At 41.9% G+C, this 25,726-nt stretch overlaps 3 protein-coding genes across 4 annotated transcripts; 2 read left to right on the forward strand and 1 right to left on the reverse strand.

Annotated features, from left to right (window-relative positions):
• Window positions 1-4,912: 4,912 nt before the first annotated feature.
• On the forward strand, window positions 4,913-7,713 carry LOC131881559 (chorion peroxidase-like). Its single transcript, XM_059228446.1, has 3 exons — window positions 4,913-5,416; window positions 5,481-5,963; window positions 6,030-7,713. Exons 1-3 carry the CDS (start codon window positions 5,262-5,264, stop codon window positions 7,447-7,449), a joined length of 2,058 nt encoding a protein of 685 aa, XP_059084429.1. The 5' UTR covers window positions 4,913-5,261; the 3' UTR covers window positions 7,450-7,713.
• A 143-nt stretch (window positions 7,714-7,856) lies between these two features.
• Window positions 7,857-13,311, forward strand: LOC131881557 (pre-mRNA-splicing factor ATP-dependent RNA helicase PRP16-like). Its single transcript, XM_059228445.1, has 2 exons — window positions 7,857-9,358; window positions 10,371-13,311. Exons 1-2 carry the CDS (start codon window positions 7,872-7,874, stop codon window positions 12,559-12,561), a joined length of 3,678 nt encoding a protein of 1,225 aa, XP_059084428.1. The 5' UTR covers window positions 7,857-7,871; the 3' UTR covers window positions 12,562-13,311.
• Window positions 13,083-24,559, reverse strand: LOC131881560 (polypeptide N-acetylgalactosaminyltransferase 5-like). 2 transcript variants are annotated; one of them, XM_059228448.1, is made up of 8 exons: window positions 23,794-24,559; window positions 22,775-23,038; window positions 17,523-17,744; window positions 16,936-17,113; window positions 15,528-15,708; window positions 15,060-15,199; window positions 14,748-14,981; window positions 13,083-13,963 (listed from the first exon to the last, which is right to left on the reverse strand). In XM_059228448.1, the coding sequence occupies exons 1-8, from the start codon at window positions 24,213-24,215 to the stop codon at window positions 13,817-13,819; spliced, it is 1,788 nt and encodes a 595-aa protein (XP_059084431.1). In that variant the 5' UTR covers window positions 24,216-24,559; the 3' UTR covers window positions 13,083-13,816. The 2 variants fall into 2 exon arrangements, with proteins under 2 accessions (XP_059084431.1, XP_059084430.1); XM_059228447.1 differs by lacking the exon at window positions 15,528-15,708 and adding an exon at window positions 16,387-16,567 and having other exon boundaries at window positions 23,794-24,557.
• Between the last annotated feature and the right edge of the window lie 1,167 nt (window positions 24,560-25,726).

Consider the following 25,726-nt stretch of genomic DNA (forward strand, 5'->3'; position numbering starts at 1 on the left):
ATCACTGAGAGCTGGCCGATTCTTGAAAACTGAGGAAATTGAACCACTTTACAGATTTTTTTTAATTTGTCACTAGTTTCCACCATTGGCACCATAACATCTTCAGAGACGAAATGCCCACTTCACAGACGCATTGATTTTGTCGGCTTCCAAAGGCTATTGACTTTCGAAATCGCCCTCTACCGGCTTAAAAGCGCAAGACTGGAGATGATGCTCAGTACACAAGCTCCGTACTTTTGTACAATTCTTGTTGATTTTCTTTGACTTTTCCTCCCCTCTTTTCAGCCACCCCTCATTGGTTGCCGCATTTTTGGCAGAGCATTGGGTGTCCACTAATTCATTCTCCAAGTCTTTTGTTCATTTGGTTCATGAGTGTTGTAAACAAGCAATAATAGCCAAAAAAGTCCCTTGTACTAGTCTTCATCCCTGCCATTTTGTGCTCGTGTGATTATGGTCACCCAGGGCAAGGTGACCTTAGAATACATGGGCACTTGCCTTCTCCCTCTCTTTCTCCTGTCTTTTTCTCTCTAGCTCTTGTCATTCACAGGGTGTTCGTTCATAAAGTGTGCATTTCAATTTCGCCATAACTTTGTTATGAGAGATTTTTGTGATATTGTCAGAAGTTAACATTTGATGTACAGGTAAACATCTGCACTTTCTAATTATTTCCAAACCATTTTGAAGCTCTTGTAAAGTATGGTAGCCATTTGAATACAGTGCTATATTTGACCTCTTGGTTCAGAGCATCATCTGCTCTTTTGAACATGTTTCATGCAAGAAAAAACCTCATATGCATTTTGAAAGTCAATGCTTTCCATTTCCACAATTCATTGCCACACACCAATGTTTAAGAAGAACTGAATCCATTGGGAATGTGTGGAAGGCTAGATTAGAACAAAATACAGCCCAAAAGACCTTCATTTCTAGATGAACATCAAGTGGAAAATGAACTTATTGCTGTATCAGAATGCTCTAATATTCTTTGTTTGTTTATCCCGATGCACTTTTGCATCCTCTGGCAAACATTCCATGAACTTGTCTAATTAACTCTCAAAAAAAAGAAAGTAGCACCCAATTTTAGGACTGAACTTCATGCGTCCTCTTGAGCAGTACTTCCAGACAAATAGCAAAGAAAAGAGAAAGAGGCGAATAATTACCGTAACATAAAAGAACAGATGCGCAATGCTGGCTAGGCAAATGCAGAGGCAAGGCTTGGCAGTAGGCTTTAAGATACATCCAAATGCTGATTCCTGCAAAGAACAATCAATAACTGCATTCTTTTAACAAAAAAGCTTATCCACAGTTCCAAGTAGAAGATGTTGGTGTCTTCACTTTTTCAATATAAAGCCCCATTTGAATGACATTCAAGGACAAAGATGGAGCTTCCTCCTTTGATGTCAGGCTCTAGAGGACGCACTATATGCTCTCAACCACCGCTAGGGGCATCCTTGTTGTTGTTGGGGTTTAATCTTGAGTCTATTTATTTCTTATTTACATGTCATAATAGGGACCTTTAAGCTGATGTCAAACTCAACCTTCTGAGAAAAATGGTCACGAAACCTCCATTTTGATTCGTTCTTGGGCGGTCACTTGTCACATCTCATTTCCTAATACAACAGCTTAATCAAATCGACGGAGATTCTTGCGACAGTCGTCTTCCATCTTGACTGGAATCTTAGGTTAATACTTATTGTCAACCATTATTAATCTGACTCGAATCTTGTAGTTTATGTAAATAATTGAGCAAGCTGAACCGTTATGTCATTATGTTGCAAAAGGTTTCGCGGGTAAAGTCAAGTATCTTGAAATGCTGAATTTGTTTCTTACACCTTTCCACATGAATACAAGCAGATGAGCACTTGCAGGCAGAAATCGATTCCAGAAAATTTGAATTAAATGGTGAGAACGATAAAATACCAGACTAGAATGAGATATCACACTAATTATGACTAGAATTGTTTATTGTGTGAACTACTCAAACATCGAATTGATGATAACAGAAGGGGTTTAATAATGGACTAATAATTTAGAACCATGCTAGAAAAAAAGTTTTTTAAACGCACTCACTGTTCAAGAATGTTTCAAGCATAAGTGTTCCATATACAAGCAGAACGCATAAAAAGAATGGTAACGTGCACGAGATTTGACATTTCATTCCAAAAAAGGCCCATTTTCTAATTTGCGCGTCTTCATCAAATCTGATCCTTCACGAGCTAAGAAAAGTGATTGCAAAGATTGGTGATCCCAAAGAAGTGATATTGTTAACAGTCTTAAGCACACCTTCAACATAAGAGGGAAGTCCAAGAAAGTACGTCTCACTTCTAATGTTTGAAGAAAGTGAAGATATTCTGCCCGGATAAGAATTGTGCCACTTAGGGATTCTTCTTTGCACTTTGTCTATACGGCCAATATCCCCTGTTAGGAGGGTTCCATACTTCGAGCTTAGTCTACATGAAAAAAGTGAAGAGGAGAATCAAATCACAGCCAGTACATAAACAGTTGGGTAGAGACAAGCGATGAAAATCTTGATTAGTACAGAAGATTGGGTGGGTCAGATTGAACAGATCCTGTTTCAGCTCCCGCCATTGATGACATTTGGACCGGAGCCGGAAAAACGTGCGTGACCGCCAATATTCCGAAGGGATGTCAGGCCAAGGACAGTAGGGTGTTAGTACGTCCTTGACCGAGAAGGACAACTTGTGTCCGGACATCACCTCCGGAAAGGTCAGGTTCCCAACACTGGGACACTAACCTGGTCAGCCCGATGTTTGGCTGTAAAAATACTTCCATGCATTTTTGGCATATTGGGGAACGCACAGAAATCGTTTGAGGAATTTGGTGAAGGTGGCATCGGCGGATTTGAGGGCGGATTGAGCGGAAGGCAGTAGAGGAAAATTGGGTTGATGTAGGTCCGGAAGAGTTGAAGAACTATTAGAGAGGGAAGATTCTTGATTGGAAGTCGATTGGAAATGTTTTCGATCCTAGCCCTAGCCTTGACTATTGATGATTTGAGATGGTTGGTGGAGGAAAGTTGGGTTGAAGGTGCTTGAGGAGAGATCCACAAAGATTGGACAATTTTATAGAGGAGAGTAACTACCAAGGTGGTAGAGCAGCTGGTCTGGAAATCAAATTGGAATTTGGGAAGGAGATCCCTATCCTCGGCCAATCCGGAAAAGCGGACGGCTAAAAGGGTGGGTGAACATCATCTTTAAGAAGAGTTGGCCACTCTGAATAAAATTTGCCCGAGTCTACTGATTGTAAGAGACTCCCGTGGATGCGATTCATCCATCCTTCCAGAATTCTTGAACGTTGAGTGTAATGGCAGAACAGCTTCAATCCATAGATTCCATTGTGGATTATTCTTTGGAGTTTTGATCATGATGGCCCAAAACCACTAAACAGTAAGGACTACCTGGCTTTGGCGACATTGTTCATTGAAATTTTGGAGCAATGAATGCTATATGTGTTCAATAGTCCTAGTAGCGCTGGAAAAGTGACCGCCCAAGAGATTTGTTTACCTTTGCTTTTGAAGATGACGTCATCAGTCAGCTGTAGCTTAAAGGTGCCTATTGCTAGGAATTTTGCCCCTATAGGATTTGAAAAGTCTCTCACATGAACTAAAAAAACGTCTGCAATTAATTGTTTATCCAATAATTTCTTGATAAAGTGTGGCAAATTAGAGCGTGTTCTCTCGTTTCTACGTTTGTTTGTCCACACCTTGTCGAAGCTGAGGGCGCTGTCTCCCTCAATGAAAAGGACTTTTGGCAGACGTCTAAGATTGGATGAAGAAATAGAATGGACGTGCATTTGGTGAAATAAATTTTATTTATCAATCATTGTTCACTTTAAAGGGACGAGAAATTTGGCATTATTCTGATGTTGTTAATTCAGCTTAGGATGGAAGTTTTTCAAACGACATGAGAAGAAATTGGTATCTTACTGACGGTGAACTTTTCAATTGAATTCGTACCTAAGACAGTCATAACATCAATTACTGACGTTTAATTATTTTCAAATCTCCTGACTTTTAATTGGATTATGCTAAGCTACTTTTGAAAACTTTTGCCTGCACAAATGTAAATACGGTTCTTTTTGTAGCAATGAAATCGTTACTGTAGGCAAGTGCTGGCATTTGAGCAAACGAGGCAAAACACCATACCTCTTGACTATTTTCATTGGCTTTCAACCAATGCCAATGCTGTGATATCAAATTATAGTCAACCATTTCATTGATTACTCCATTGCTCCTTCCTCTCTTTATTCATTTTATTCGTATCATGTTTATTGAAACACTTCATTTAATACATCCTACGCCAGAATTTGACCAAGAGTCGTAACAAAGATTTATGAATGAAAAGGCAGCACATCTTCATCTAGAAGGTAAGGTATCAATCAGCTATGTTGGTCACAATTGAAAAATTGGCTAAAGGAGCCGAAATACTTTCACACTTACATCAACCATAATTCAAATATTTTACGACCACTAGTGATAATAAATATCATGTCGAGGATTACTATTAGTTTTTAATTACAATTAGTTACATTTGAGATCATTGTGATTATAGCTGTGTTTCACTATCTGGAAGTAATTGACACAAGTGGGATAGGACCTCCGCATATAGGCCCAAATTCTGACCTAGGTGAAGTTTCTTGAAGCTATTTACTCACAATCACTTCGTGGGTTCGTATTTTGCCCCCCAACTGTGATTGTGACGTTGTTGTGTCTTCACAAGACTTCTTTGCCAAACCATGATTTGGGAATGAATGGGAGTACTCAACTCTGTTTATGTACGCGTACAATTCATTTTGACGCGTTGAGACATTTATGGCTTATTAAATAAATTTATCAAGTTTTAAACGGTTGATACTTTCAAATATAATAAATCTTAAGTAGTTCAATGAAACTATTTAAACAATAAGCAGCAAGAGTAAAGTTCCAATCTTTAAAATAATGAAGTCGCCAGAAGTGAGAAGAAGTCCAGCCGTTTGCAAAAAGTCTCTGGCATTCTATTCATCGGTGGAAGGAAAATCACCTTCACTTCATTTCACCATGCACAGAAGTGAATTCCAAGGCAGCGAACCCAATACTACTCAATGGGAATCGTTGTGCTCTCTGAAATTTTGGACTCCATATACAAAGAAAAAACACGTGTGGCATTCATGTCGTCTGAGAATGGTGAAACCTCTTCAGAAGAAGATCTGGCATATAAAATGGACAAGTGGATGCTCATCACCGTTAGTTGACCGAAAACATTCTGAATATGAACGCCTTATACTTGTATACTATCCTAACCTCTCTCCTTGTGAGTAAGGTCAAGTCCTTTGACAACCTTGATGAAATAATTCGGAATGAAGACAAGAACCTAATTCATTCTTACAAGAATCCCCTCACTCCTTCGAAACGAAGTACGCCATGGTAAGTTAAAACAATAGAGTAATTCGTTCTGTCAAAAAACGATTGAAATGCTTCGTTGTTCCAGGTCAAGATCCATGGACATGGAAACCACCCTGATCCGGAACATTTTGACTACCTTAGATCATGGCCCAAATGAAATAAATGCCACCGAAATTATGAATGTCATTCAAGAGCGATTGCATCATTTTTCGAACCGGAGCAAAAGACAAACTGAGAATGACCCTTCATTCACATTCGTTTGTTCGCATCAAAAGTTTCAACCCAAAATCAGATGCGACCCCAAATACCCCTTTCGAAGCATCAACGGCCAATGCAACAATTTAATCCAACCGGACTGGGGTTCTATCAACCAGCCCATGGAGAGGTTGGTCCCTAATGCTTACGGTGATGGTATTGGCGTGCCAAGGGGTGGATTGAGCTCCAGTAAAAGGCCAAGCCAATTTGCCCGGCCAGAGACTTCTTGCTTGAAAGTGAATCATGGAAGTCCACTACCTAACCCGAGGTTGATATCGACAACTTTTCATCCTGATTCTAAAGAGGACAGCGGGTAAATTGAAAATGGATGATCGTAGATTTTTATGTTGAATTCACTATCGAACTTTTGAACTTGTAGGACCAATACGTTAATGGTAATGCAATTTGGGCAATACCTTGATCATGACATCACTTTCACGGTGGAATCCTTCCATCAACGGGATTGCTGTGAGGATCCAAGTCAGAGGGAATGTTTTCCCATCTATATTCCCGCGCAGGATCCTTTCTTTGGACCGGGCAAAGCAAATCGAAGAACGTGCATCAATTTTGCTCGTTCCACACATCACTGTCCGATTCCGAGCAAGCCCGTGGAACAGATGAACACCCTCACGGCATTTGTTGACGCCTCACATACATATGGGTCATTTCAAGCTGAGGCCGAAAAGTTGAGGACTTTTGTCCATGGATTACTCCGAACTTCCAGGAGAAGCCTTCAAGGCAAAGAGATGCTTCCAGTGGATTCCGAGGGTCATTTTTTTTCGGGAGATATCCGTGGAACTGAGATGCCAGGCTTAGCTTCAGTTCATACAATGTTCATTCGAGAGCACAATCGAATTGCAAGGGAACTCGGAGATCTTAATCCTCGTTTTTCAGACGAAGAACTCTTTCAACGAACTCGGCAGATTGTTGTTGCTCAGTGGCAAAACATCGTTTATGGAGAGTACTTACCTATTATCTTGGGACCACGGTTGATTGCGAAATTCCGACTTGGAATGGGTCGGTCCAAATACAATCCCAAAACCAATCCCACGATTACTAATGCATTTGCCACAGCGGCTTTTCGCTTCGGCCACAGCCAAATCCAAAGCTTGATTCAAATGATGTCGGGACTCGGGAACGTGACCAAGACCTACCGACTCCGCGATCATTTTTTCGATATGAGCAATTACTTGGAAAATAATGGGGAAGGAATGGAACAACTTTTACAAGGGATGATATCTCAAAAAGCTGCAGAGGACGACCGCTTTGTCACTGGCGACGTTACCAATTTCTTGTTCCCAGGCATCGACCTGGTTGCCAGAAACGTTCAACGAGGGCGTGACCACGGGCTACCTGGGTATAACCGGTACAGAGATCTCTGTGGATTAGAAAAAGCCTGTTCTTGGATTGAAGTCCCATCTGGTATGTCTCAGGAAAATTGGAAACGCCTCAGCCAGATCTACGCCAGTCCCAATGACATTGATCTATTTGTAGCGGGATTGGCAGAAAACAACCTGGACGGGGGGGCTGTTGGGCCAACGTTCGCTTGTATTTTGGCGCGACAGTTTCAAAACCTAAAATTCGGCGATCGATTCTTTTTCTCCCACATCCCCGGCAAAGATGTGACAAATCACCTCTCTCCGGCCCAGTTCAAAGCCATTCGTAGACGGACTTTGAGAGACATTTTGTGCCAAAACACGAATATTCCATTGGCTCAAGAAAATCTCTTTAAAGCCAACCAGAGGGTTTTCTCTTGCAGACATATCAACAAATTGGATCTAAGACTATTTTCTTTGTGAACCGCACTTTAACTAACATCACTTTTCCCCTCGTACCTGATCGTTTGCTTATGAATACTAATCTGTTGTTGCAAGCTTATTCTAGCTTTCAAACTATTAACCCTTTGACCATAGCTTTATTGTTTTAAAAAGAAATAAAACCAATACCAGACAAACTGCCAAACGTATTTCTTTTGTTGCCAATGTGATCGTACCGTAGTGACAAATAATTTAAACCAATAATTTTAGTCGATTCATATACGTTGGCCTCTGTATGACACCATTGTTGTGATAGAATAAAAATACCGTAAGCTAAACATGTACAAGGTTCATAATTGTACGCCAATCCCACACACATGAACAAGGTGTCCGAAGCTAAACCAAAAGATCCTTGAAAGAGGGTTTTCAAATAAGATAAGTTGAGTGAATCAAGTTGAAGAAGGATGGGTTTATCTTCGCCCAACCTCTCTCTATTGGTAAACACAAACGTTGGAATCCGGATTGACTACCCTTACCACCCGCCCAGCTCGCCCTCATCCAAGATGAGTGGCGACAGTATCCACCGCTTAGAGGCCACCCAAATGCGCGGGGGTCTCGTGATCATGAAGAAGAAGTCGACCGAAGACACGCCCACCGACAAGACCTCCTCCCTCTTCACCCAACCTTCGGCGCCCACCTCCATGCTCGGTTTGGACCGTTTGGCCGCTCAACGCGAAAAAGAGCGCCAAGAAATGGTGGAGAAACTGAAAGAGAAAGAGCGGGAAATTGAAAATAAACGGCGGGAAGAAGAGGAAAGGGAAGCATTCAAGCGGAGTAAAGCCAGAGAAGGTGAGCGTCGCCTGAGAGCGCCGCAAGAAGAAACACCCACATATACAGGGGGCGTGTCCTTGGCGGCGAAGGAACGGCAGAGGCGGCGAGAGAGGGAAGAAAAGGATAGAAAGCGAAAGGCTGGGGACAGGGAGAGAGATCACAGAGATAGACGAGGACATCATTCAGAGCGAAGGAGTCGACGCGATCGTGAGCGAGATTGGGAGGAAGAAACCCCTCGCCGACGAGAGCCTCGTGATGAAGACACGCCTTTATTGGTTCGACCCCGCGATACACCTGTAAGGGGTTGGGATGAAGATGAAGATGGCACGCCCTCCAAATATAGTACCTGGGATCGAGACACACCTTCGATTGATGGTCGAGATCGGGAGGATTACCTCAACTCCGCGAGATCGTCCAAGTCGAGACGTCATCATCGTTATGAAAAAGAAACGCCTTTGCCCACGCCCAGTTACAAGAAGAACGATTGGATGAGGAAAGGAGGGCGTGGTCGGTCCCCTCCAGATAGGCGGAGTGAGAAAACACCCATAATGGAAGAGGATGTTCAGGCTTGGGAGGAGGAGCAAAAACGATTAGATCGGGAATGGTACGGTTTGGATGAAGGCTTTGATGAGGCCAAGGATCCATTTGGCATGAGTCAAGAGTACACGGAAAAGAAAGAAGAGGCCATGGAGGCCAAGAAGGTCAAACGAATGACGGCTAAACAAGCTCAAAGGAATAAGGACAACGAATTGTGGGAGAAAAATCGCATGTTTAGGTCAGGAGCAGTCTTGCGAACGGATCATGATGAAGATTTTGATGAGATCAGTGAGGCTAAGGTCCATCTGTTGGTCCACAACATCATCCCACCTTTCTTGGATGGTCGCATAGTGTTTACCAAGCAACAAGAGCCGGTGATCCCCATCAAGGATCCCACCTCTGATATGGCCATGGTGTCCAAGAAAGGTTCGAGATTGGTCAAGATTCATCGGGAACAAGCCGAGCGGAAAAAGGCGCAGAAGAAAGAGTGGGAATTGGCTGGCACCAAGATGGGCGATATCCTCGGGATCAAGAAACAAGACGACGGCGAGGCCAAAGAAATGGATGACAACATGGATTACAAGTAAGTTCCAATATCACTATTTTAAGTACTTTCATACTAATTCGACATACGCTAAAACCGTTGACACTAGATCGATTAAATTAATAAAACAGCGATTTATTTTTTTTCACAAATCAAAACTAACTGTTTTTTCATTTACGAACCCAACCCGCCTTCAGGCCTACATCCCTGCATTATACCTCAAACCAGGGTGGTAATATTAGGTTAAATCAGGCCGAGTTTGATTACACATTTGAATCAATGTTCGGAACATTTGCTTGATGAATAAGCGTAGACAAGTAAGTCGAATAAGGATAGTACAAATTTCAGACTTAAAAGACTATTAGAAATAATAAAAAAATCTTGCATCCAATTCATTTTCTTGCTACGTTTTACAACAATGAAGTAAATACATAATACAGAAAGAGCCGCCTTGTGGGTGAACTGAAGAACCACAGTACAATGGAAACGAAGTTTTGGGACCAAAAATCTCGTGCGCGTACTCTTTCAGTAGTTTTAATTTTTATTGTTTTCAACTATTTTTCCTTGTACAGCTTAATTATCTCACTTTTTGTTCAACCGTTCAAGATTCATCTATCTCTTCGGCTTTCAAAATCAAATTCTGTCTGTGTCTGGCCAAAATATCAATTAAAAGGGCTTGTTAGCTCAGAGAAGTTGTTGTTTTACTTGCCAACGAACGTGATTCTGTGTTCAGTAACAAAATCATTCCAAATTCTTCATGACGCCTTTCCTTGCGTAATACTTTACCATTTTGTGTTTTGACAACTAGCTCGGTTCAAGTCTTCACACTATTTTTTGTTTCTTCATGAATTTGCTTATGTTAATGTTTAAAATAAGTACGCGAAAAATCACTGCATTTTGGCTCTTTTATTGCATGTTTATGTACACTTTTGGCTGATTTTAATTGCACTTTTTTTGACCAAAAATAGCAAAAGTGATTTGCTTTTGGATGAAGTGGTCAAAACCACCAACAGCAAAATCAAGCTTAACCTCCTTCATTCCTCTTTTTAAGGGAAAATCAGAAGTTCGCAGATCACATGAAAGTGGACCAAGAGCAAAAGAGCGAATTTTCAAAACGGAAGACCCTCAAACAACAACGTGAATTCTTGCCTGTCTTCGCCGTCCGTCAGCAACTCCTCAACATTGTACGTGACAACAGTGTCATCATCATCGTGGGTGAGACAGGCTCTGGCAAGACCACTCAATTGACTCAATATCTCCATGAAGAGGGTCTAACCAAGTACGGAATGATTGGTTGTACTCAACCTCGTCGTGTAGCTGCCATGTCCGTGGCTAAGCGGGTTGCCGACGAAACTGGGACCGAATTGGGTGAAGAGGTGGGTTACTCCATTCGTTTCGAGGATTGCACCAGTGAGAAGACCATGATCAAGTACATGACCGATGGAATTTTGTTGAGGGAGTCCCTCAGGGAACCCGACTTGGACCACTATTCCGCCATTATTATGGACGAGGCCCACGAGAGGTCCCTGAATACAGACGTTCTGTTTGGACTGCTCAGATCCGTGGTGTCACGACGCTCTGACCTGAAACTGATTGTCACATCTGCGACGATGGATTCGCAGAAGTTTGCCGATTTCTTTGGGAACGTGCCGGTTTTCAAGATTCCGGGAAGGACGTTTCCTGTGGATGTGCTTTATAGCAAGGCCACAGTGGAAGATTATGTGGACGCTGCCGTGAAGCAATCCATTCAAATTCATCTCACCGGTAACGAAGGGGACATGTTGATATTCATGCCTGGTCAAGAAGACATTGAGGTCACTTGTGAGCAAATTAAGGAGCGATTAGCCGAAGTGGAAGATGCTCCAGGACTGGCTGTGCTCCCCATTTATTCTCAACTACCGTCGGATCTCCAAGCCAAGATTTTCCAGAAAGCGCCTGATGGATTGCGCAAATGTGTAGTAGCCACCAATATCGCGGAAACGTCTCTGACCTTGGATGGTATCATGTACGTTGTGGACAGTGGGTATTGCAAGATGAAGGTGTTCAACCCCAAAATCGGAATGGACGCCCTTCAGATCTTCCCTGTGTCACAAGCAAATGCTAATCAAAGATCGGGTCGAGCCGGTCGAACGGGTCCAGGAACTTGCTATCGTCTCTACACAGATCGGCAATATCGTGAAGATCTCTTGGCCACCACCGTGCCCGAGATTCAACGAACCAATCTGGCCAATGTTGTGCTCCTCCTGAAGTCCTTGGGGGTGGAGAATCTGCTCCAGTTCCACTTCATGGACCCACCTCCCGAGGAGAATATCCTCAACTCCATGTACCAATTGTGGATCCTAGGAGCTCTGGATAACACGGGCCAACTCACCCGTTTGGGCAAGAAAATGGTCGAGTTCCCATTGGATCCGTCTTTGAGTAAGATGCTCATCATCTCCGAGGAAATGGGCTGCAGTTTGGACATCCTGATTATTGTGAGCATGCTCTCTGTGCCATCGATTTTCTTCAGACCTCGAGGTCGCGAGGAAGACTCCGATGCGGCCAAAGAGAAGTTCCAAGTCCCGGAATCAGATCATTTAACCTATTTGAACGTGTACCATCAATGGAAGTCCAATCGATACTCGGGTCAATGGTGTGCCGAGCACTTCATCCACGTCAAAGCCATGCGGAAGGTCCGCGAGGTCCGCGCTCAACTCAAGGACATCATGGAACAACAGAAGATGAAACTGTCCTCCAGTGGAACCGATTGGGACATCATCCGCAAATGCATCTGTGCCGCATTCTTCCATCAAGCCGCTCGACTCAAAGGTATCGGCGAATACGTGAATACAAGGACAGGGGTTCCTATGCACTTGCATCCAACCTCGGCCTTGTTCGGGATGGGCTTCACTGCGGATCACATCGTTTACCACGAATTGGTCATGACCACCAAGGAATATATGCAGTGCGTCACGGCGGTCGATGGTTATTGGTTGGCCGAATTGGGCCCCATGTTCTTTTCGGTAAAGGAAACGGGCAAATCGCGGGGAGAGAAGCGTAAAGTGGCCACTGAGCATCTGAAGACCATGGAGAGAGAGATGAAGGAGGCGGAGGAGGAGCTCAAGCGAAGAAAGACCTTTGAGGAAGAGCAGGCCGAGAAGGAGAGGAATCGGGTGGCCATCGCCACCCCTGGGCGGTCTTCGAGCACGGGAGAGAGTGGAGGGAAAACGCCCAGGAGGACACCCCATCGATTTGGAATCTAGTTGAATGTCGCTCAATAAAACGCATATATATATATATATATAAGGTTGAAGAGCTCCATGGGTACCTTGAACTGACATCTCTTGGTCTGAAATGTTCCGATTTTAAGATTACCCTGGACAAACCTAAGTGCAACGCATTGCATTTAACAATTCGTTCATTGCTGGAGTGAAAGAAAACAGCTAAAAGTCATTATTTGAAATCAACAGGTACAAGAGAACCTCATATTTGCGGACAATTGAGACCTATAAGAGTAAATTGCATTTTCAAAACTTAAAAACTAATCAAATTTGCGTTGCTGTAGTTTGCCAAAAAAGATCACTTTGGTGCAACCAAGGCTTAACTGAAAGTGACTTTTAAATGATTAGTCCTTTAATCATTCTGAAAATTATACACCTGTTTGTTATAATTCACAAGTCATATTCTGTTTTTGTACTGTCGAATCAAAAGTTGGATTAATGAGGACTAAAATCACCCATTATCGTCCTAAATCTCCCTCCTCCATAATTGAAGGGCCGTTCCGTATATGTCGAGTTCTTCTTTATTGTCCCCAAATGAATAACAAAAACGGTATCAACAATAATAGTCTGCAATAGGAAATAGGTAGAAGAGCCCATAAATCAGGATCGGACGTCCAAATTGAAAAGTTGATCATCTAGAAACAATTTAACGAGAAATGCGTAAGTAGTGACTTCAGCACGATGGAATGTTAGAAGTACTGTCGGAAACAGACGAAATTACTGCGGTTGATACTGGTGTGAAAAAAGAATGGTTCCTCTTGTAGTAGAAAATATGGCTTGGATATGTTGCAGAGACATTGCTGCGTATGACACATTATTGTTTCACTGGAATAATAACTGCTCTTCTACGTACAGTGGAGTGTGCGTTGTGCGTCTTAGAACTTTGTCACGTCTTTTTTTGTGCACACGTATTGTTCATGAATGGGGTCTAGTTTCAGTGATGCATCGGTTATCACAGATGGATGAAACTCTCTTCAAACGGCATGTACGAATATGAAGCGGGATCATGTGGGGTTCATGTTTTCTCACTTTTGACCACCTCAAGTCCGATTTGAGTGGCTTGTGACATTGTGACAGGTTCAAGGCGATTCTGGGGCCCTCCCCAAATTCGAATCAGGGCACTCGGTTGATTCTTATCAATTATACATGGGTACAAATAGCACAGTCACTGGAGAACGGGTTTATGGTGGTGGTGGTGGTTGATGGGCATGTGTTAATTGGAAAGCTAAAAGCTTCGTTAGCTCTTGGCTTGCCATTTGAACTTGGATTCCATGGTCCATTGTTGATTGGGACCTCCTGTGCATTCAGCCAAGACCGGATTCGACGGATCGTGATTTTGCGTAGCCAAACACCGGTTCGTATTCATATGGCGGATGCTTCGGTCCTAAAAGAATAGCAATAAGAATATGGAATATGAAAGATATCTCATATGCTACTTCTTGCAAATACTTTTTGCAACTGATTATCTTATAAGTATTATTGTGAGTATAGTAAATCGATAGTGGATTGGTCCAATTGAAGGCGAAAAAGTTGATTTTTGAATTGTTTATCGATCCTTCTTTAAGTGCAAGAAATGTATGAATAGCCGTTAATGTCATTGCTTGGTAGAACAGGATATGAAATGCATTTAGGAGTGTTCATGATATTTTTCTAAATATTTTGTCATTAGAATCATCGAAACGAAGTTAATTGACTGAACACTTAATTTGCATTGCAGTTTGGTATCCCAAACATTTAAAGTCGTAAAACGACCTCAACTTAGAACGGCTAAAAGTTTTTGTTTCTCAATAAGCGAGGAACATGAGTATCTAATATAAAAATCCAAAGTTAAAAAATCATGCACGGCCAGTACATAAATGGTTCAGTATCTCAAGAGAAGAGATGTAATCCCAAAAATAATTACATTTTCAAACATCCACTATTAGATGAAACAACAACTAAAACTCTCTTATGTGTACCTTTTGATTTAAATTTTGACACCCAGATATCTCAAAATGGCTATTCCATTTGCCTCTTCATACTGGAGCAACCCAACGAGCTTTACTTCATACCATCACTTTTAAGCATGACACCTCTTCCACCCAACAGCAGGATTCGAACCCCCACTCCTTCACATTGGCCTAGACAGACAACCCTACATGCTCACGGATCCCATTCAAGTACATTACCTCCTCGTTATAGTTCCAGGCCTGATTGCCACCCATTCCATGGCATCGAACGAGCTTGACCGGTCCTTTGGCCGAAGCAGAGTCCAGACAGTTGTCATCTGACATGATTTGCTGCCGTTTGGTGTAGGCAAAGACCTGATTCCCCCCCAATCCATGACAATAGGACAATCCCAAGGCCTCGCCACTCTTGCGTCCCATCGTGTCAAGACAGTTGTGTGTGGCCTCGTTTTTCATCTGGAACGGGAAACGAAAGTTTCGTCTGAAGTAAAAGTTATAGTGGATGATCCATTAGGAGCCCGGACGGAGTCTCACCTCTCCCAGGTAAAAGTAGTCCAAGGGCATTTGTGACTCTGGGTAAATATTTTCCAAGTACCAACGGAAGCTCTTGCATTGAAGGTCCTTTCGGAGCGAACGACGCTCAGTCAGGTCTCCAATTTCCACGGTTCGAGCTCCTGGAAGGGAGAATAGCTCTGATCTCTTTCATCTTTTCATCAACTAAATGTCTAATTCGGGGGCTTTGAAGGCACAACAAAATCCAGAAAAGGAAAAAAAAGAGAAAGAAGCATTCAGAACAGGCGAAGAAAGACATCTTTCAAATCTATTCAAATCCTCGGGAAACGCAGGAAAGTGGGAAAGCGAGTGCAAGACGGGGGAAGAGATATTTGCACACAACGTCAATATGAAGTTGAGATCAAAAAGCGTTTGCTCGGGATTGCGATTGATTGAGTGTGAGTCGATGTGTAAATATCTGCCAACTTCAGGATTAAAGGACCCATTCACCTGGATTAATACTGAAATAGAAGTCCTTCCACTCATCCAACCAGACCTCAGCCAATCTGGCATTGTTGTGGTTGACAATCTTGGACGTTCCCCCGGGGAACGAATAAGGCGTGGATTTTCGGAAGACATGACCGACGTGGGAACATGTAGCTATCAATAGTTCTCCACCACAAGTCCACACCTGAAAGCCAGGAAAAGGTGTGTGTCCGTGTGCCCAGAGAAAACATAGAAATAGTAATGCACATGAAGAAGTATAAATACATTAAAAATTCTTTTTTTTAATTGGGCAAAGTCCTTCAAAGAGTGCTCCGGAAACCTTGACAAGAAGAAAGACGCACTCTTAGGTTAAAACAGGAAGAACGTTAATGGCAAACTTTCCTTCAGGGTAATTAGCGTTAGCCTATGAGACCTTAGAATTATCTAATTGAATAGGGGTTAAAATTGACTAGGTTGGGAGACCTTTGAATCGAAAGTTTCGATACATTTCAAAACCAGTCACCAAACCACGTTATGATCAATTTTGCTTTAGCAAACTAGTTTTACCATCAATTTCAAAGCATGAGGGGAGAAAAAGTTTGTCATGCAATTGTTATCCCTTGGCCTGAAAGAAAGGTTAGTCTTATGTGTAAAAGGATCTACATTAGATGGAGACCAACACCCAGGTAATCAAACGCCTAGAGCTTGTTCAAACATGACTCCTCGAGATGAAATTGAGGCAGCGAAACACCCTAGTGTTGAAGTGAAGAAGACTCAAAGAAGCACGCTGGTGTGAGTTCGGAAAAGCAAAGCAAAGAAGAAGACCATAAAACACCGTTCCACTGGATTCCGCGTCAATCTTCAGATAGGGGACACACTGTACCTGGGTTCATGGAGTAATAGAAATCTCTCCATTCATCCATCCAGACCTCAGCCACACGGGCAGCGTTCTTGTTCACAATCTTGGCCACCCCACCCGGGAATGTATACGGCGACTTGTCTCTAAAAACGTGCCCCACGTGGGAACAAGGAATAATTTCCAATACTCCTCCACATTGCCAAACCTATCCGCCAGATTTGAAAGGGGAAAGAAACGAAACGAAAAAAAGAAATAAAACCTCATAACGAACCATTTATAAGAAACTGAGCTGTGAGTCATGAGTACACATGAAAAAGGTACGTCTGTCGTTCTATTGTTGGAACTAAAGCCAATGAAGACAAGTAATTTTGATATTCTCACGCAATTGTTCCAATACTCTTCAAGTACGCTTCGTGAATTCAAGAATGGTTGATTGGCTTGACAAGAACCATGAAAAAAGCTCTGAAAACCAGCCCTCCTTCACTCCACTCAACTTGATTTGGTTCTCCAAATCTAAACCAGGTTTTTCAACCGTCTCTCTGGCCATTGAATGGTTCTGAAGTGACTAATTACCCTGAATGACATTTCTAGGTTCTCTCCACCCCAGATATCCATGCCTCGGTCATAGGATCCCACTTCATAAAAGTAGTCCTTATCGATAGAAAACAGACCTCCGGCCATGGCTGGAGTTCTCAATGGTTGTGAGCGATCTCCATTGCGTCGGTCCATCTCTCGTTGAGGAACACGGTACCTGGAACCAAATCAATTAGGATCTCATTAATCCATGGAGTCGCCCAGGTCCTTCTGAGTGCAAACATACACCTCGCAGATCATGCTCCTGCTGGGATGACCAAGCTCTGCGAATCAAGCAATGACGACATTTTCCAACTTCTTTTCGGTGTTAGAACGACAAATGGCAGATAATTGGGTGTGCAAAAGTGAAGCAGGATGTTAAGATATTTTTTACAATGAAATTTTGCCATGGGATCGCAAGAAGTGTACTTCAAGAGAAAAACGTTTGGGATTTTGTAGCCGTATTCGAAACTTCTTTTCATCATGATGCGTCCATAAAAAGCAGTTTCTAAAAGCGTTTTCACTTCTGGCCAAAAAGTTATTCATCAGAAAAATGGTCACGAAACACGACTCAGAATGGGACTCACCATCGGAAGTTGAGTTTCCAGTTAAAGCCTCCCCAAGTCATGTCAGAGGCGGTGACATACTCGAAGTTTTCATCTGAGATCACATCAATGATGGGACAAACCACAGCCTTGCGATTCTTGGCGATTTCTGCCAAAAGGGGCTCCAACCAGCCTTCGGTACACTCACAATGTGCATCTAGAAAAGTGATCACAGAGCCTTTGACTTGCTCAGCGCCCAGAAGCCTGAAGAAGAAAATGGAAATGCATTATTGACAAGGAGGTCGCGGGTATAATAGTATTACAGGGGACTTAAAAGGCTTTTACATCATATCAGTTAACATACTGTTATAATATGTAACCTAATCAATTTTATTCCCTATTTCAATTTAAATCATTTCATGTATTTTGAATCTCAATTCCACTCATAAAGCACGGACTGCCATGTGAAAAAAGGGAGTCAAGTAAGTCTGGGTTGTTTTTATCTTGATCGTTGAGTAACGAAGTTTCTTCGAAAAGTGTCGGACACAAAAATCGAACCTCTATGCGCTAGCAACACACATTTTAAGGTTTTATTTCCATGGGCTCAAAAGCTTCTGTCCCCCTGTACCCTTTTAGTGAAGAGGTACTTCAAGGGGCTGCTCTTGGTCCCGTTATAATTTCACATCGATTACTATCCCATATAGAAATGCCATGTTATGACCTTATGATCATTTGAGAAACGGAGACAAACAATTCATGAGAAGGATTCATAAAACATGTTCACCACTCTCGTCCCGTCAAAGGACGAATGAGAGATGCTTTTGTCTCCAAAGTCTTCAGGTGTGAAATGTGGTAACCATGAGACACGTGGTTAAAGACAGATGACATGAAACGCTGCAAGATTTTTTTGCAACGTGGCTTGGAATGGCATTCAGTGGTTTAACGCTGAACATGTTCAAGAGTAAGGCAGGTTTGATTTTCATCAAAACTGACCATCCTGACCGGAATCAATTGTTTATACACACAAAAGAAGGGCACATCAATTGCCGATGCCCCTCAATTCTGATTGCAATTGCGATCTTCGTATGCCAATTGGTTCCCCATCTCCTGCTCAAATAGAAACTAACAGTAGACGCACTATAGCTTTTGATAATAATCTACGACAAATAACATAACTAATTGCTGAATTGTTTGCCCTTCAATATGTCCTGGCCTCTTTCAACACTTCAAATTGACCTCAGATAATAGTTGGGCAATGCTTTTGGAGGTATTCATTAGCAACGCGCTCCCTCTCGTTCTCTCTTTGATGGCTGCATTTTGAAAACAATGGCAAAGGCAAGAAGAATGAGTGAACAAAGCGTATTCATTCGCTCGTTTCTCGATTAGTTCCAAGTCACGAATGGATCGCGTCGAGTCAGCTGAAAGGACACTAGGTTGATTTATCGCAAACTTTTATTGGAGCGAGCTAATAAATGATTTATGCATGGCACACTCAGCCCGAAATTGAACGGATACTTTGCAGTAAACCCTTCAGAAAATGATTGACAAATCTCATATTGCAGTTGGCCCTTTAAATTTCCAGGGATAGGAGAGGAGGAGTGGTGAACAAGAGGTAATTTTCAGTTAGCAATCATTTCCTGGGAACGAACTTGGATGTATGCAATGATACATCGAAACATGATACACGAATATCTATCATCACATCATGGACTGTTGCGAAACAATGCCAAAATGCCATTCCAAAACAGGGTGCAGAAACTAAAACAAGATTATATTCCATGCATTTCGTCAGCTTTGGTGAGTGGCTATCCAAAGAAAGTATTCTGCCATTTTTGACCATATCATCGTCAAACCATACAAACATTTTCATTCATCAATAGTATCAGCCTTTGTTCGCATAATGATCGCAAATTTGTTACAGAAATCCTTGAAAATAGGTCGATCTTTCAAATTTTCAACCAACACATTTGAAGAATACCATCATCTTAAGACACCCTGTTAGTGAGCCATGCAAAGTGGGTTTGAAGCGATCAATTTCAATTGAACTCATGGTTTTCCAGGAAGAAGATCTGATTTCCAAAGTGTATGGAAAACCTGCCTCTCTTCAATGTTCATAGCTTTAAAAGAACAATCTTCAACACGAGGAATAAAACTATCAATTCCCTAACACAATCATTTCATTCAAAACGCATCACAAATGATATCTTAGCTCATGAAGCCCATACTCGGATCTTATTTACAAGGATTAACAAATTTTGCCTCCATAATTCTGTTTGCTTCCCTCTAATATTCGTAGGAAATACGTAAACGTTTGTGATCCGGTAGCATCTTTTAAAAATTCTTAACAGGCATTTCACATCAACCCTACACACTACAAGGGTAAGCTAGGCCTGCCACCTCAAATTCATTGGTAGAGCAAATATTATATGAAAATTAAAAGGTAAAAAAATGAACGAAATATAACCTTTGTTTTTGATACCACAGGGTATGACATTCTCCGTAGCGGTTAGAAAAGCCAGTGAAAAAACAAATCCAAAAAACGCCCCCCCTCGCCAAAAGAGTTAGTTGAACCATGAAGAACTATACAAAACGATATCTTGGCTCATTCTAATCTGAAGCTGCTCTAAAATGCCCACGAATCTCCGGGAACAGGCGGGGATTTCACGTCAGGGCGGTTGGTTGTGCAATTGCACTCTCGTTATTCTCGATGCAAAAGGCATCACGACGGGAGATGAATTTCGCAACTCCTGATTGACTGAAGCTGGTTAGGTTTCTTTGAAGTGCAGACATCATTGACTTTAACGATAGAGGTAACATCTTGTGAAAGGTTCGACCATCATTGCCTTTGTCCGAGTGCATGGCGTGGCTTTATGTACGAGTCGAGAGAAATTGGGACAATTTCGTTGCCAGGAAATGAAGTCACACCATGAGATGGCAGGATGACCGAGGAGCTCATCAAGCTGTTATTGATGGATCCATCTTAAATTTTCTTCCTCAGGAGAGAAATCGACCGTTGTCATCATTATCTGCACATTTAGCGTTAACAGTTCATTCTGACTGTTCGTTCTTTTTACACAATAATCACGCTCCCAGTTTATCAAATCACTGTTCGTTTGTGGTCACTTGCTTTTCCTGCTACAATTCACAGACCATAAACGAACGCTCCTTAGAGGTGTCTAACAATCCTCCTGACCCTGTGAGAGAAACTCCCACTGATCTGAACTACATTTCGATTAAAGGAGTTCAGAAGCAGAGTTGACCATTGACCGAGCTCGAACCCCTAACTTGCAGCATGGCAATTGCCCATAGTACGCACTTTGCTAAATCTTGCCTAAACATTTATCTTTCATTGGAAATCAAAAAGTATAAAGCATTGCTCCTTGGACGTGTCAACATGTGTGTAAAAGATTACTTGGCCTGTATGGGTATTAGATATTCAAAATTTATTTGTGTTGTTGTGCTCACCGTTGGCCGAGCTCGAACCTCAACTTTTGGCAAGACGATCACTCACAGTACCCACTCGCCCACGTCGTTTACATATGGTTCACAGACGAATGATCATTCTTCCTACGAACATTTGAATGATGGGAAAGTTACGCTGAAAATGGACTCCATTTTTGTCCGTCTCAGTTGTGATTTTGACAACGTACAGACGTCGGGTAAGAGGCTGGTTTGGGCTATTGAAGTAATTGGTTGATAATAGGCACAATTTTCCTCGAGGGTGGAAAAGAAATCATAGGCGTCACATGAGGATTCTCGACAAATGCCAAAGGGTGCCAATGATATAATCGTTTTGAGTCCAGAATTCGTGAATATCTCCAATGTTTGAGAGATTTTTTGACTCCCCTCCCATTTATTGTGATTTGCGGTTTAAGTGAAAAAATATTGCAAAGTGGTAATGAAATTCCTTCTCATCTTACAAGTTGATGTGATCCCGGAACCTGATATGTCAGTGCAAATTTTTCTTGTCTTTTATTTCTGTTAATGAATCGTTATTCTTCAAGGTAGATTTAGCGAGTTATCAAACATGACATGAAAATTGGTTGAGAATATTCGAAAGAATCTATGCAAGTGAGATAGTTGGAGCGCAGTTGATTGACATACGACAAAATTGTGCTCGGGTTCATGGGTTCGAACCTAGTTGTCGTCCACCCATCTCCCATTGCTCAAATGAATTTAGGCTTTTAATAGCGAGACTGAAACCCAGAATCGGTCTCAATACTTAAAATCATCACATTTTGGGAATTAATTACATGATTTAGTACAGATTGATATCAGAAAAAGTCGAATTTCAAATGAAAGTATTTGATCAGCATAAACAAATCAATTTTGGGGGGGATTGAGACAAACATGTTTGTTCAAGGTACTTTCTCAAGGGAGTAACTAATCTCGGGGACTCTCTCACAAAATTAGAGTTAACATTGATGAGTGTAAGCAAAAGGTCGGGTTTTAAATCCGCCATCGACTAACATTCCCTTTTAAGTCAAAAAGTTTAACGGCTCGATTTAAATGATTAACACACGGAACAAATGTGCAATTGTAATGAATATAAATGAACCTCACAATGCAAGCTACCACCCCAATTTTGAAATAGGTCAACGCATTGGTCCACATCCGTGAAGTGTACACAATCCTTGGCAAATAACTAAGGATTTCACTTCACCATCACATTTTGTGTTTGAGCAATAGCTACCTACATGACAATAGAACTACCAATTTGAATAAAAATGCACAATAAAGTTGCTAAGAATCTCATTTCATTGGCATTCTGGCAATGAACTGAGCATTTTTGAGTATTTAAGATTTTGTGCAAAAGTTTGCCATTTAGCTTACATACATTTCCTTGAGACAAATAAACACTGCTCATGTATACACATACCCAGCATTCTAGAACAAAGACGCTTCTGTCTCTTTTCGGCATTCAATCCTAAGAAGGAAGAGCATTTCTAGTTTATATCTAATTCCATCCCATTTCCAATCTAATTAATCCCTCCATATTTTGAAGCTTACTCTTACTCTTACACAATATTCTGATCTATGCATAAAATTTCACGTTTCTTCGCTCTTGCATCTTAAGTACCTCTTGCAAATGACCTCGAATCGAGCCTGTCCGATTTCATTTCCTTCATATCATCCGTTCAAATGTCAAATGCCAAGGAGTCCCAAAGAAGATGGTTTCCCCTAGACACACTCCACCCTGCTTCTCTTGATAAGAACATGCGGCATTCTCTCACATTCAATGGGTAATAGCACCTTAGTAGAACTGAGATGAGAGGCAAATGGATTTGTCCTACCTTGCTCTGATTAATCCTGAGCGTTTGCCCGTTCGCAAGACTTTCACAGGCAATGAAAGCGTGGCCACGTAGTCCTCGAGTTCCTTGCCTAGATGAGCGTGTTCAGAGGCATCATCCACCAGGATGATCTCCTCCACCAAAGCCTTGGGAGAACGATTGATGATCGAGTGGATCGTCCGGAGCAAAGTGGTCCAAGCCTCGTTGTGGAACACGATCACGATAGAAGTGGTGGGCAGCTTCACTGCATAGTCCTTGGTCTTGCATCTGGAACGTTCAAAGCAGAGCTTTGAAATACTATGGCTTGCTCCCGTGGGCTTCATTCAAACTCTCCCGTTTCAGTTTCAGATCTTGCTTGACCTGAATGTAAGTGCGTGTCAAGTTGCAACAACCTTTCAAAGAATTTAATTAGCGATGGAACGAAAGAAACTCGAACCTTTCAGAAAAAATGAAGTGGGTTTATTACTGCCTTTCGGAGTTCATGATTTTTAAATAAATAACTTTTATGGTGGAGTTAAATCGTATTGTTAAAAGTGCACTAATTTATGCCTGCCTAATATGGGGGAAAAATGCTTAAACAACTGAGATTTTGCTTCCACACACATACTTGGATCAATTCATTTTAAGTACACTCAAGCCTGACTATAATCTAATAGAGGTTTTTAAATCACATAGTTAACCTGATTAGTAAAAAAAAAACCAATGTCGAAAAATGTAAAAAGAACTGATTTTTTTCGACACTCAATGAAAGAAGCAAACGAGTTAGTAATAAACGCTTAACACAGATATTGCACCCATTTACTCATCTGCAAGATTGCGACGGGATGATTCAGCATATAAGCATATAACCCCATCAACTGGTCAATGGTCTGATCATTTAAGTTTTAATGAAGTTTATCAAAACAAATGATAATTTCGCAAATTCAATTTTTTCGGCACATTACTAGATCTTATCATCTACGGGTGACTCTATGAACAGACCACTAGAATTTCTTTAAACCCAAACGATCTTCACTACTTACGCCGCCAGCCTCACATCTTGCAGACTCCGGTTGAGTGAGATCATCTCGGAGGCCACAAGATTGAACTGATTGATCTTGAACTTCTCCTTCTTCTCCTCCTCTCTCTCCTTGGGCACCACTACAGCTTTGCCCATCTCTCCCGGAGATCCGGGGATGGGACTCACCACTGGGGCCAGACTCCACTCTCTGAGCAAATGACCCGGGTACACTGACACTCCACCCACTGCATTGTCCTCCTGGAGCTGATGGGCGAACTTGAGGGACCCATGTTTACCTCTGGAGCCCCCTTCACAACCCCATCCCATACCATTGGAACAGTCCGAAAAGCTGACCAGCACCAACAAGTCCAAGATGCACCACACCAGAGAAGTGAAGAGCACGATCTTGCACGTGTGACGCCGGCAACGAATGCCCAAGGCCATGGTGATCAAGGGTCTTGGGACCCTGTGGACCCGATGGCACGCCTAGACCTCTGCTATGTCAGGCATAACACAGCACTCAGAGAGATAAGAGCGAGGGACAAGGTTCCGGAACAACACTGACGCCGAGGGAGGTTGCAAAGGTCGACCCACTCCAGACTACTTGACAATTCCTGCTGGCAAGGAGGGTTATTTGTGCGCCACTACAGAGCAAGAAGGGTCCACCACCATGCCAAGTCCCGACAATCACTGACTCCTACTCCTCTTCGTTGTCTTCGTTGGGGGTCGTGGTCTTGCACTTGAGAGACCCTCTTCGTGTGTGTGCACTCTAGAGCTCCAATGAGTTGTTCGGAGTTGCGGACGGAGAAAGAAGGTTTTGGCCTGAAACAGGCTTGCCGTATTTGGCATGTGAGTGCATGACTTGGAAGAGCTTGAATAGGCCAGTGGAGGGGAGAATTTGAAGTGGCGAATTTTATGAATATGTTTCATTGAATGCATATTTCAAGATCCGAGCCGCAGAGTTCAACACATGAAGAATGTTTTTACTTTGGGTTGGTGATATGTAACCAAGATGAATAGTCTCGAAAGGATTGGTGTAGAGGATATTAATTAACTGAATAGGACTAATGAAGTGAAGGAAAGTCAGTCAAAAAAGATAGCCCACTTGCACCACAGTTCCACTCAATTGTCAAAAATTGAAAGGGTTATTTCTTTTAAGAATCTGTTTCTGTGTTTCTGAAATCGTGCCGTACCGTATTTTGGCTCAATGCCATAATAAAACTGATATAAACAAGGTGGTAAATTGAATGAAATGATCAATTCAGTCTTTGCATGGAACAGCTTTGAGTGGCAGCTTGCCTTGATTTTTCCTCTGTAAACCCGGGTCAGCTATTTCTTTTGGACTTAACTTGATACCTGAAATACACTCGTCGACCTAATGACATATTGTCCAAGCGTCCAAGCGTTTAAGAAGCACAAGGTTTGGGCATAAGAACTGTGTGCATTTGATTTTGAAACTTATTCAAAAGCTAAATTTCCTGGAGCAATCGCACTAAAATTCTTTACCAAATACATTCTTGGTAGAATACATTACATTCGTTTGTTCAAGAACTAAATGTCGGAGGGCTCATTGAGCAACTAAACACGCAAGAAAAAGGTTTGTGTACTCCATTGAGGACCATCAAATCGGTATCAAGAAATAGTCCTTCTCAATGCAAAAAAGTGAATCAAAAGATCCACAAGAATAAGCTCAATAACAAGATTTTTTGAAAAAATGTCTAACAGTAAAAAAAGAAAAAAAAAACATTTTCCCGGTTAAATTGACGCTTTTGTCTAACCTCGAATTCAGGGGATGTGGGGCGTCAATTGTTCAAGAGGCAAAAACCTCAAAGGAATAATTGAGTAAATGAAGTGGAGAAAACACGTCTCTTTTCACTTATATCGACAAAATCAACGAATCGTTTACAACTAATTGGTCAATTCTTTTTGCCACTGATTTGAATAAAAGAAAATTC

Source organism: Tigriopus californicus, chromosome 6, assembly GCF_007210705.1.
Source record: "Tigriopus californicus strain San Diego chromosome 6, Tcal_SD_v2.1, whole genome shotgun sequence".
Lineage (NCBI taxonomy): Eukaryota > Metazoa > Arthropoda > Copepoda > Harpacticoida > Harpacticidae > Tigriopus > Tigriopus californicus.

What these genes read in the sequence shown, in the direction of transcription:
- LOC131881559 (XM_059228446.1), top strand. Translation starts at nt 5,262, where the DNA reads ATGAACGCCTTATACTTGTATACTATCCTAACCTCTCTCCTTGTGAGT. An exon ending in TCGAAACGAAGTACGCCATG is followed by an intron (nt 5,417 to 5,480) that starts GTAAGTTAAAAC and finishes TCGTTGTTCCAG; the next exon opens with GTCAAGATCCATGGACATGG. An exon ending in GATTCTAAAGAGGACAGCGG is followed by an intron (nt 5,964 to 6,029) that starts GTAAATTGAAAA and finishes TTGAACTTGTAG; the next exon opens with GACCAATACGTTAATGGTAA.
- LOC131881557 (XM_059228445.1), top strand. Translation starts at nt 7,872, where the DNA reads ATGGGTTTATCTTCGCCCAACCTCTCTCTATTGGTAAACACAAACGTT. An exon ending in GATGACAACATGGATTACAA is followed by an intron (nt 9,359 to 10,370) that starts GTAAGTTCCAAT and finishes CCTCTTTTTAAG; the next exon opens with GGAAAATCAGAAGTTCGCAG.
- LOC131881560 (XM_059228448.1), bottom strand. Translation starts at nt 24,215, where the DNA reads ATGGCCTTGGGCATTCGTTGCCGGCGTCACACGTGCAAGATCGTGCTC. An exon ending in TCAGGATTAATCAGAGCAAG is followed by an intron (nt 17,745 to 22,774) that starts GTAGGACAAATC and finishes TTTCTTCTTCAG; the next exon opens with GCTTCTGGGCGCTGAGCAAG. An exon ending in CTATTTCAGTATTAATCCAG is followed by an intron (nt 15,200 to 15,527) that starts GTGAATGGGTCC and finishes TCTCCCTTCCAG; the next exon opens with GAGCTCGAACCGTGGAAATT.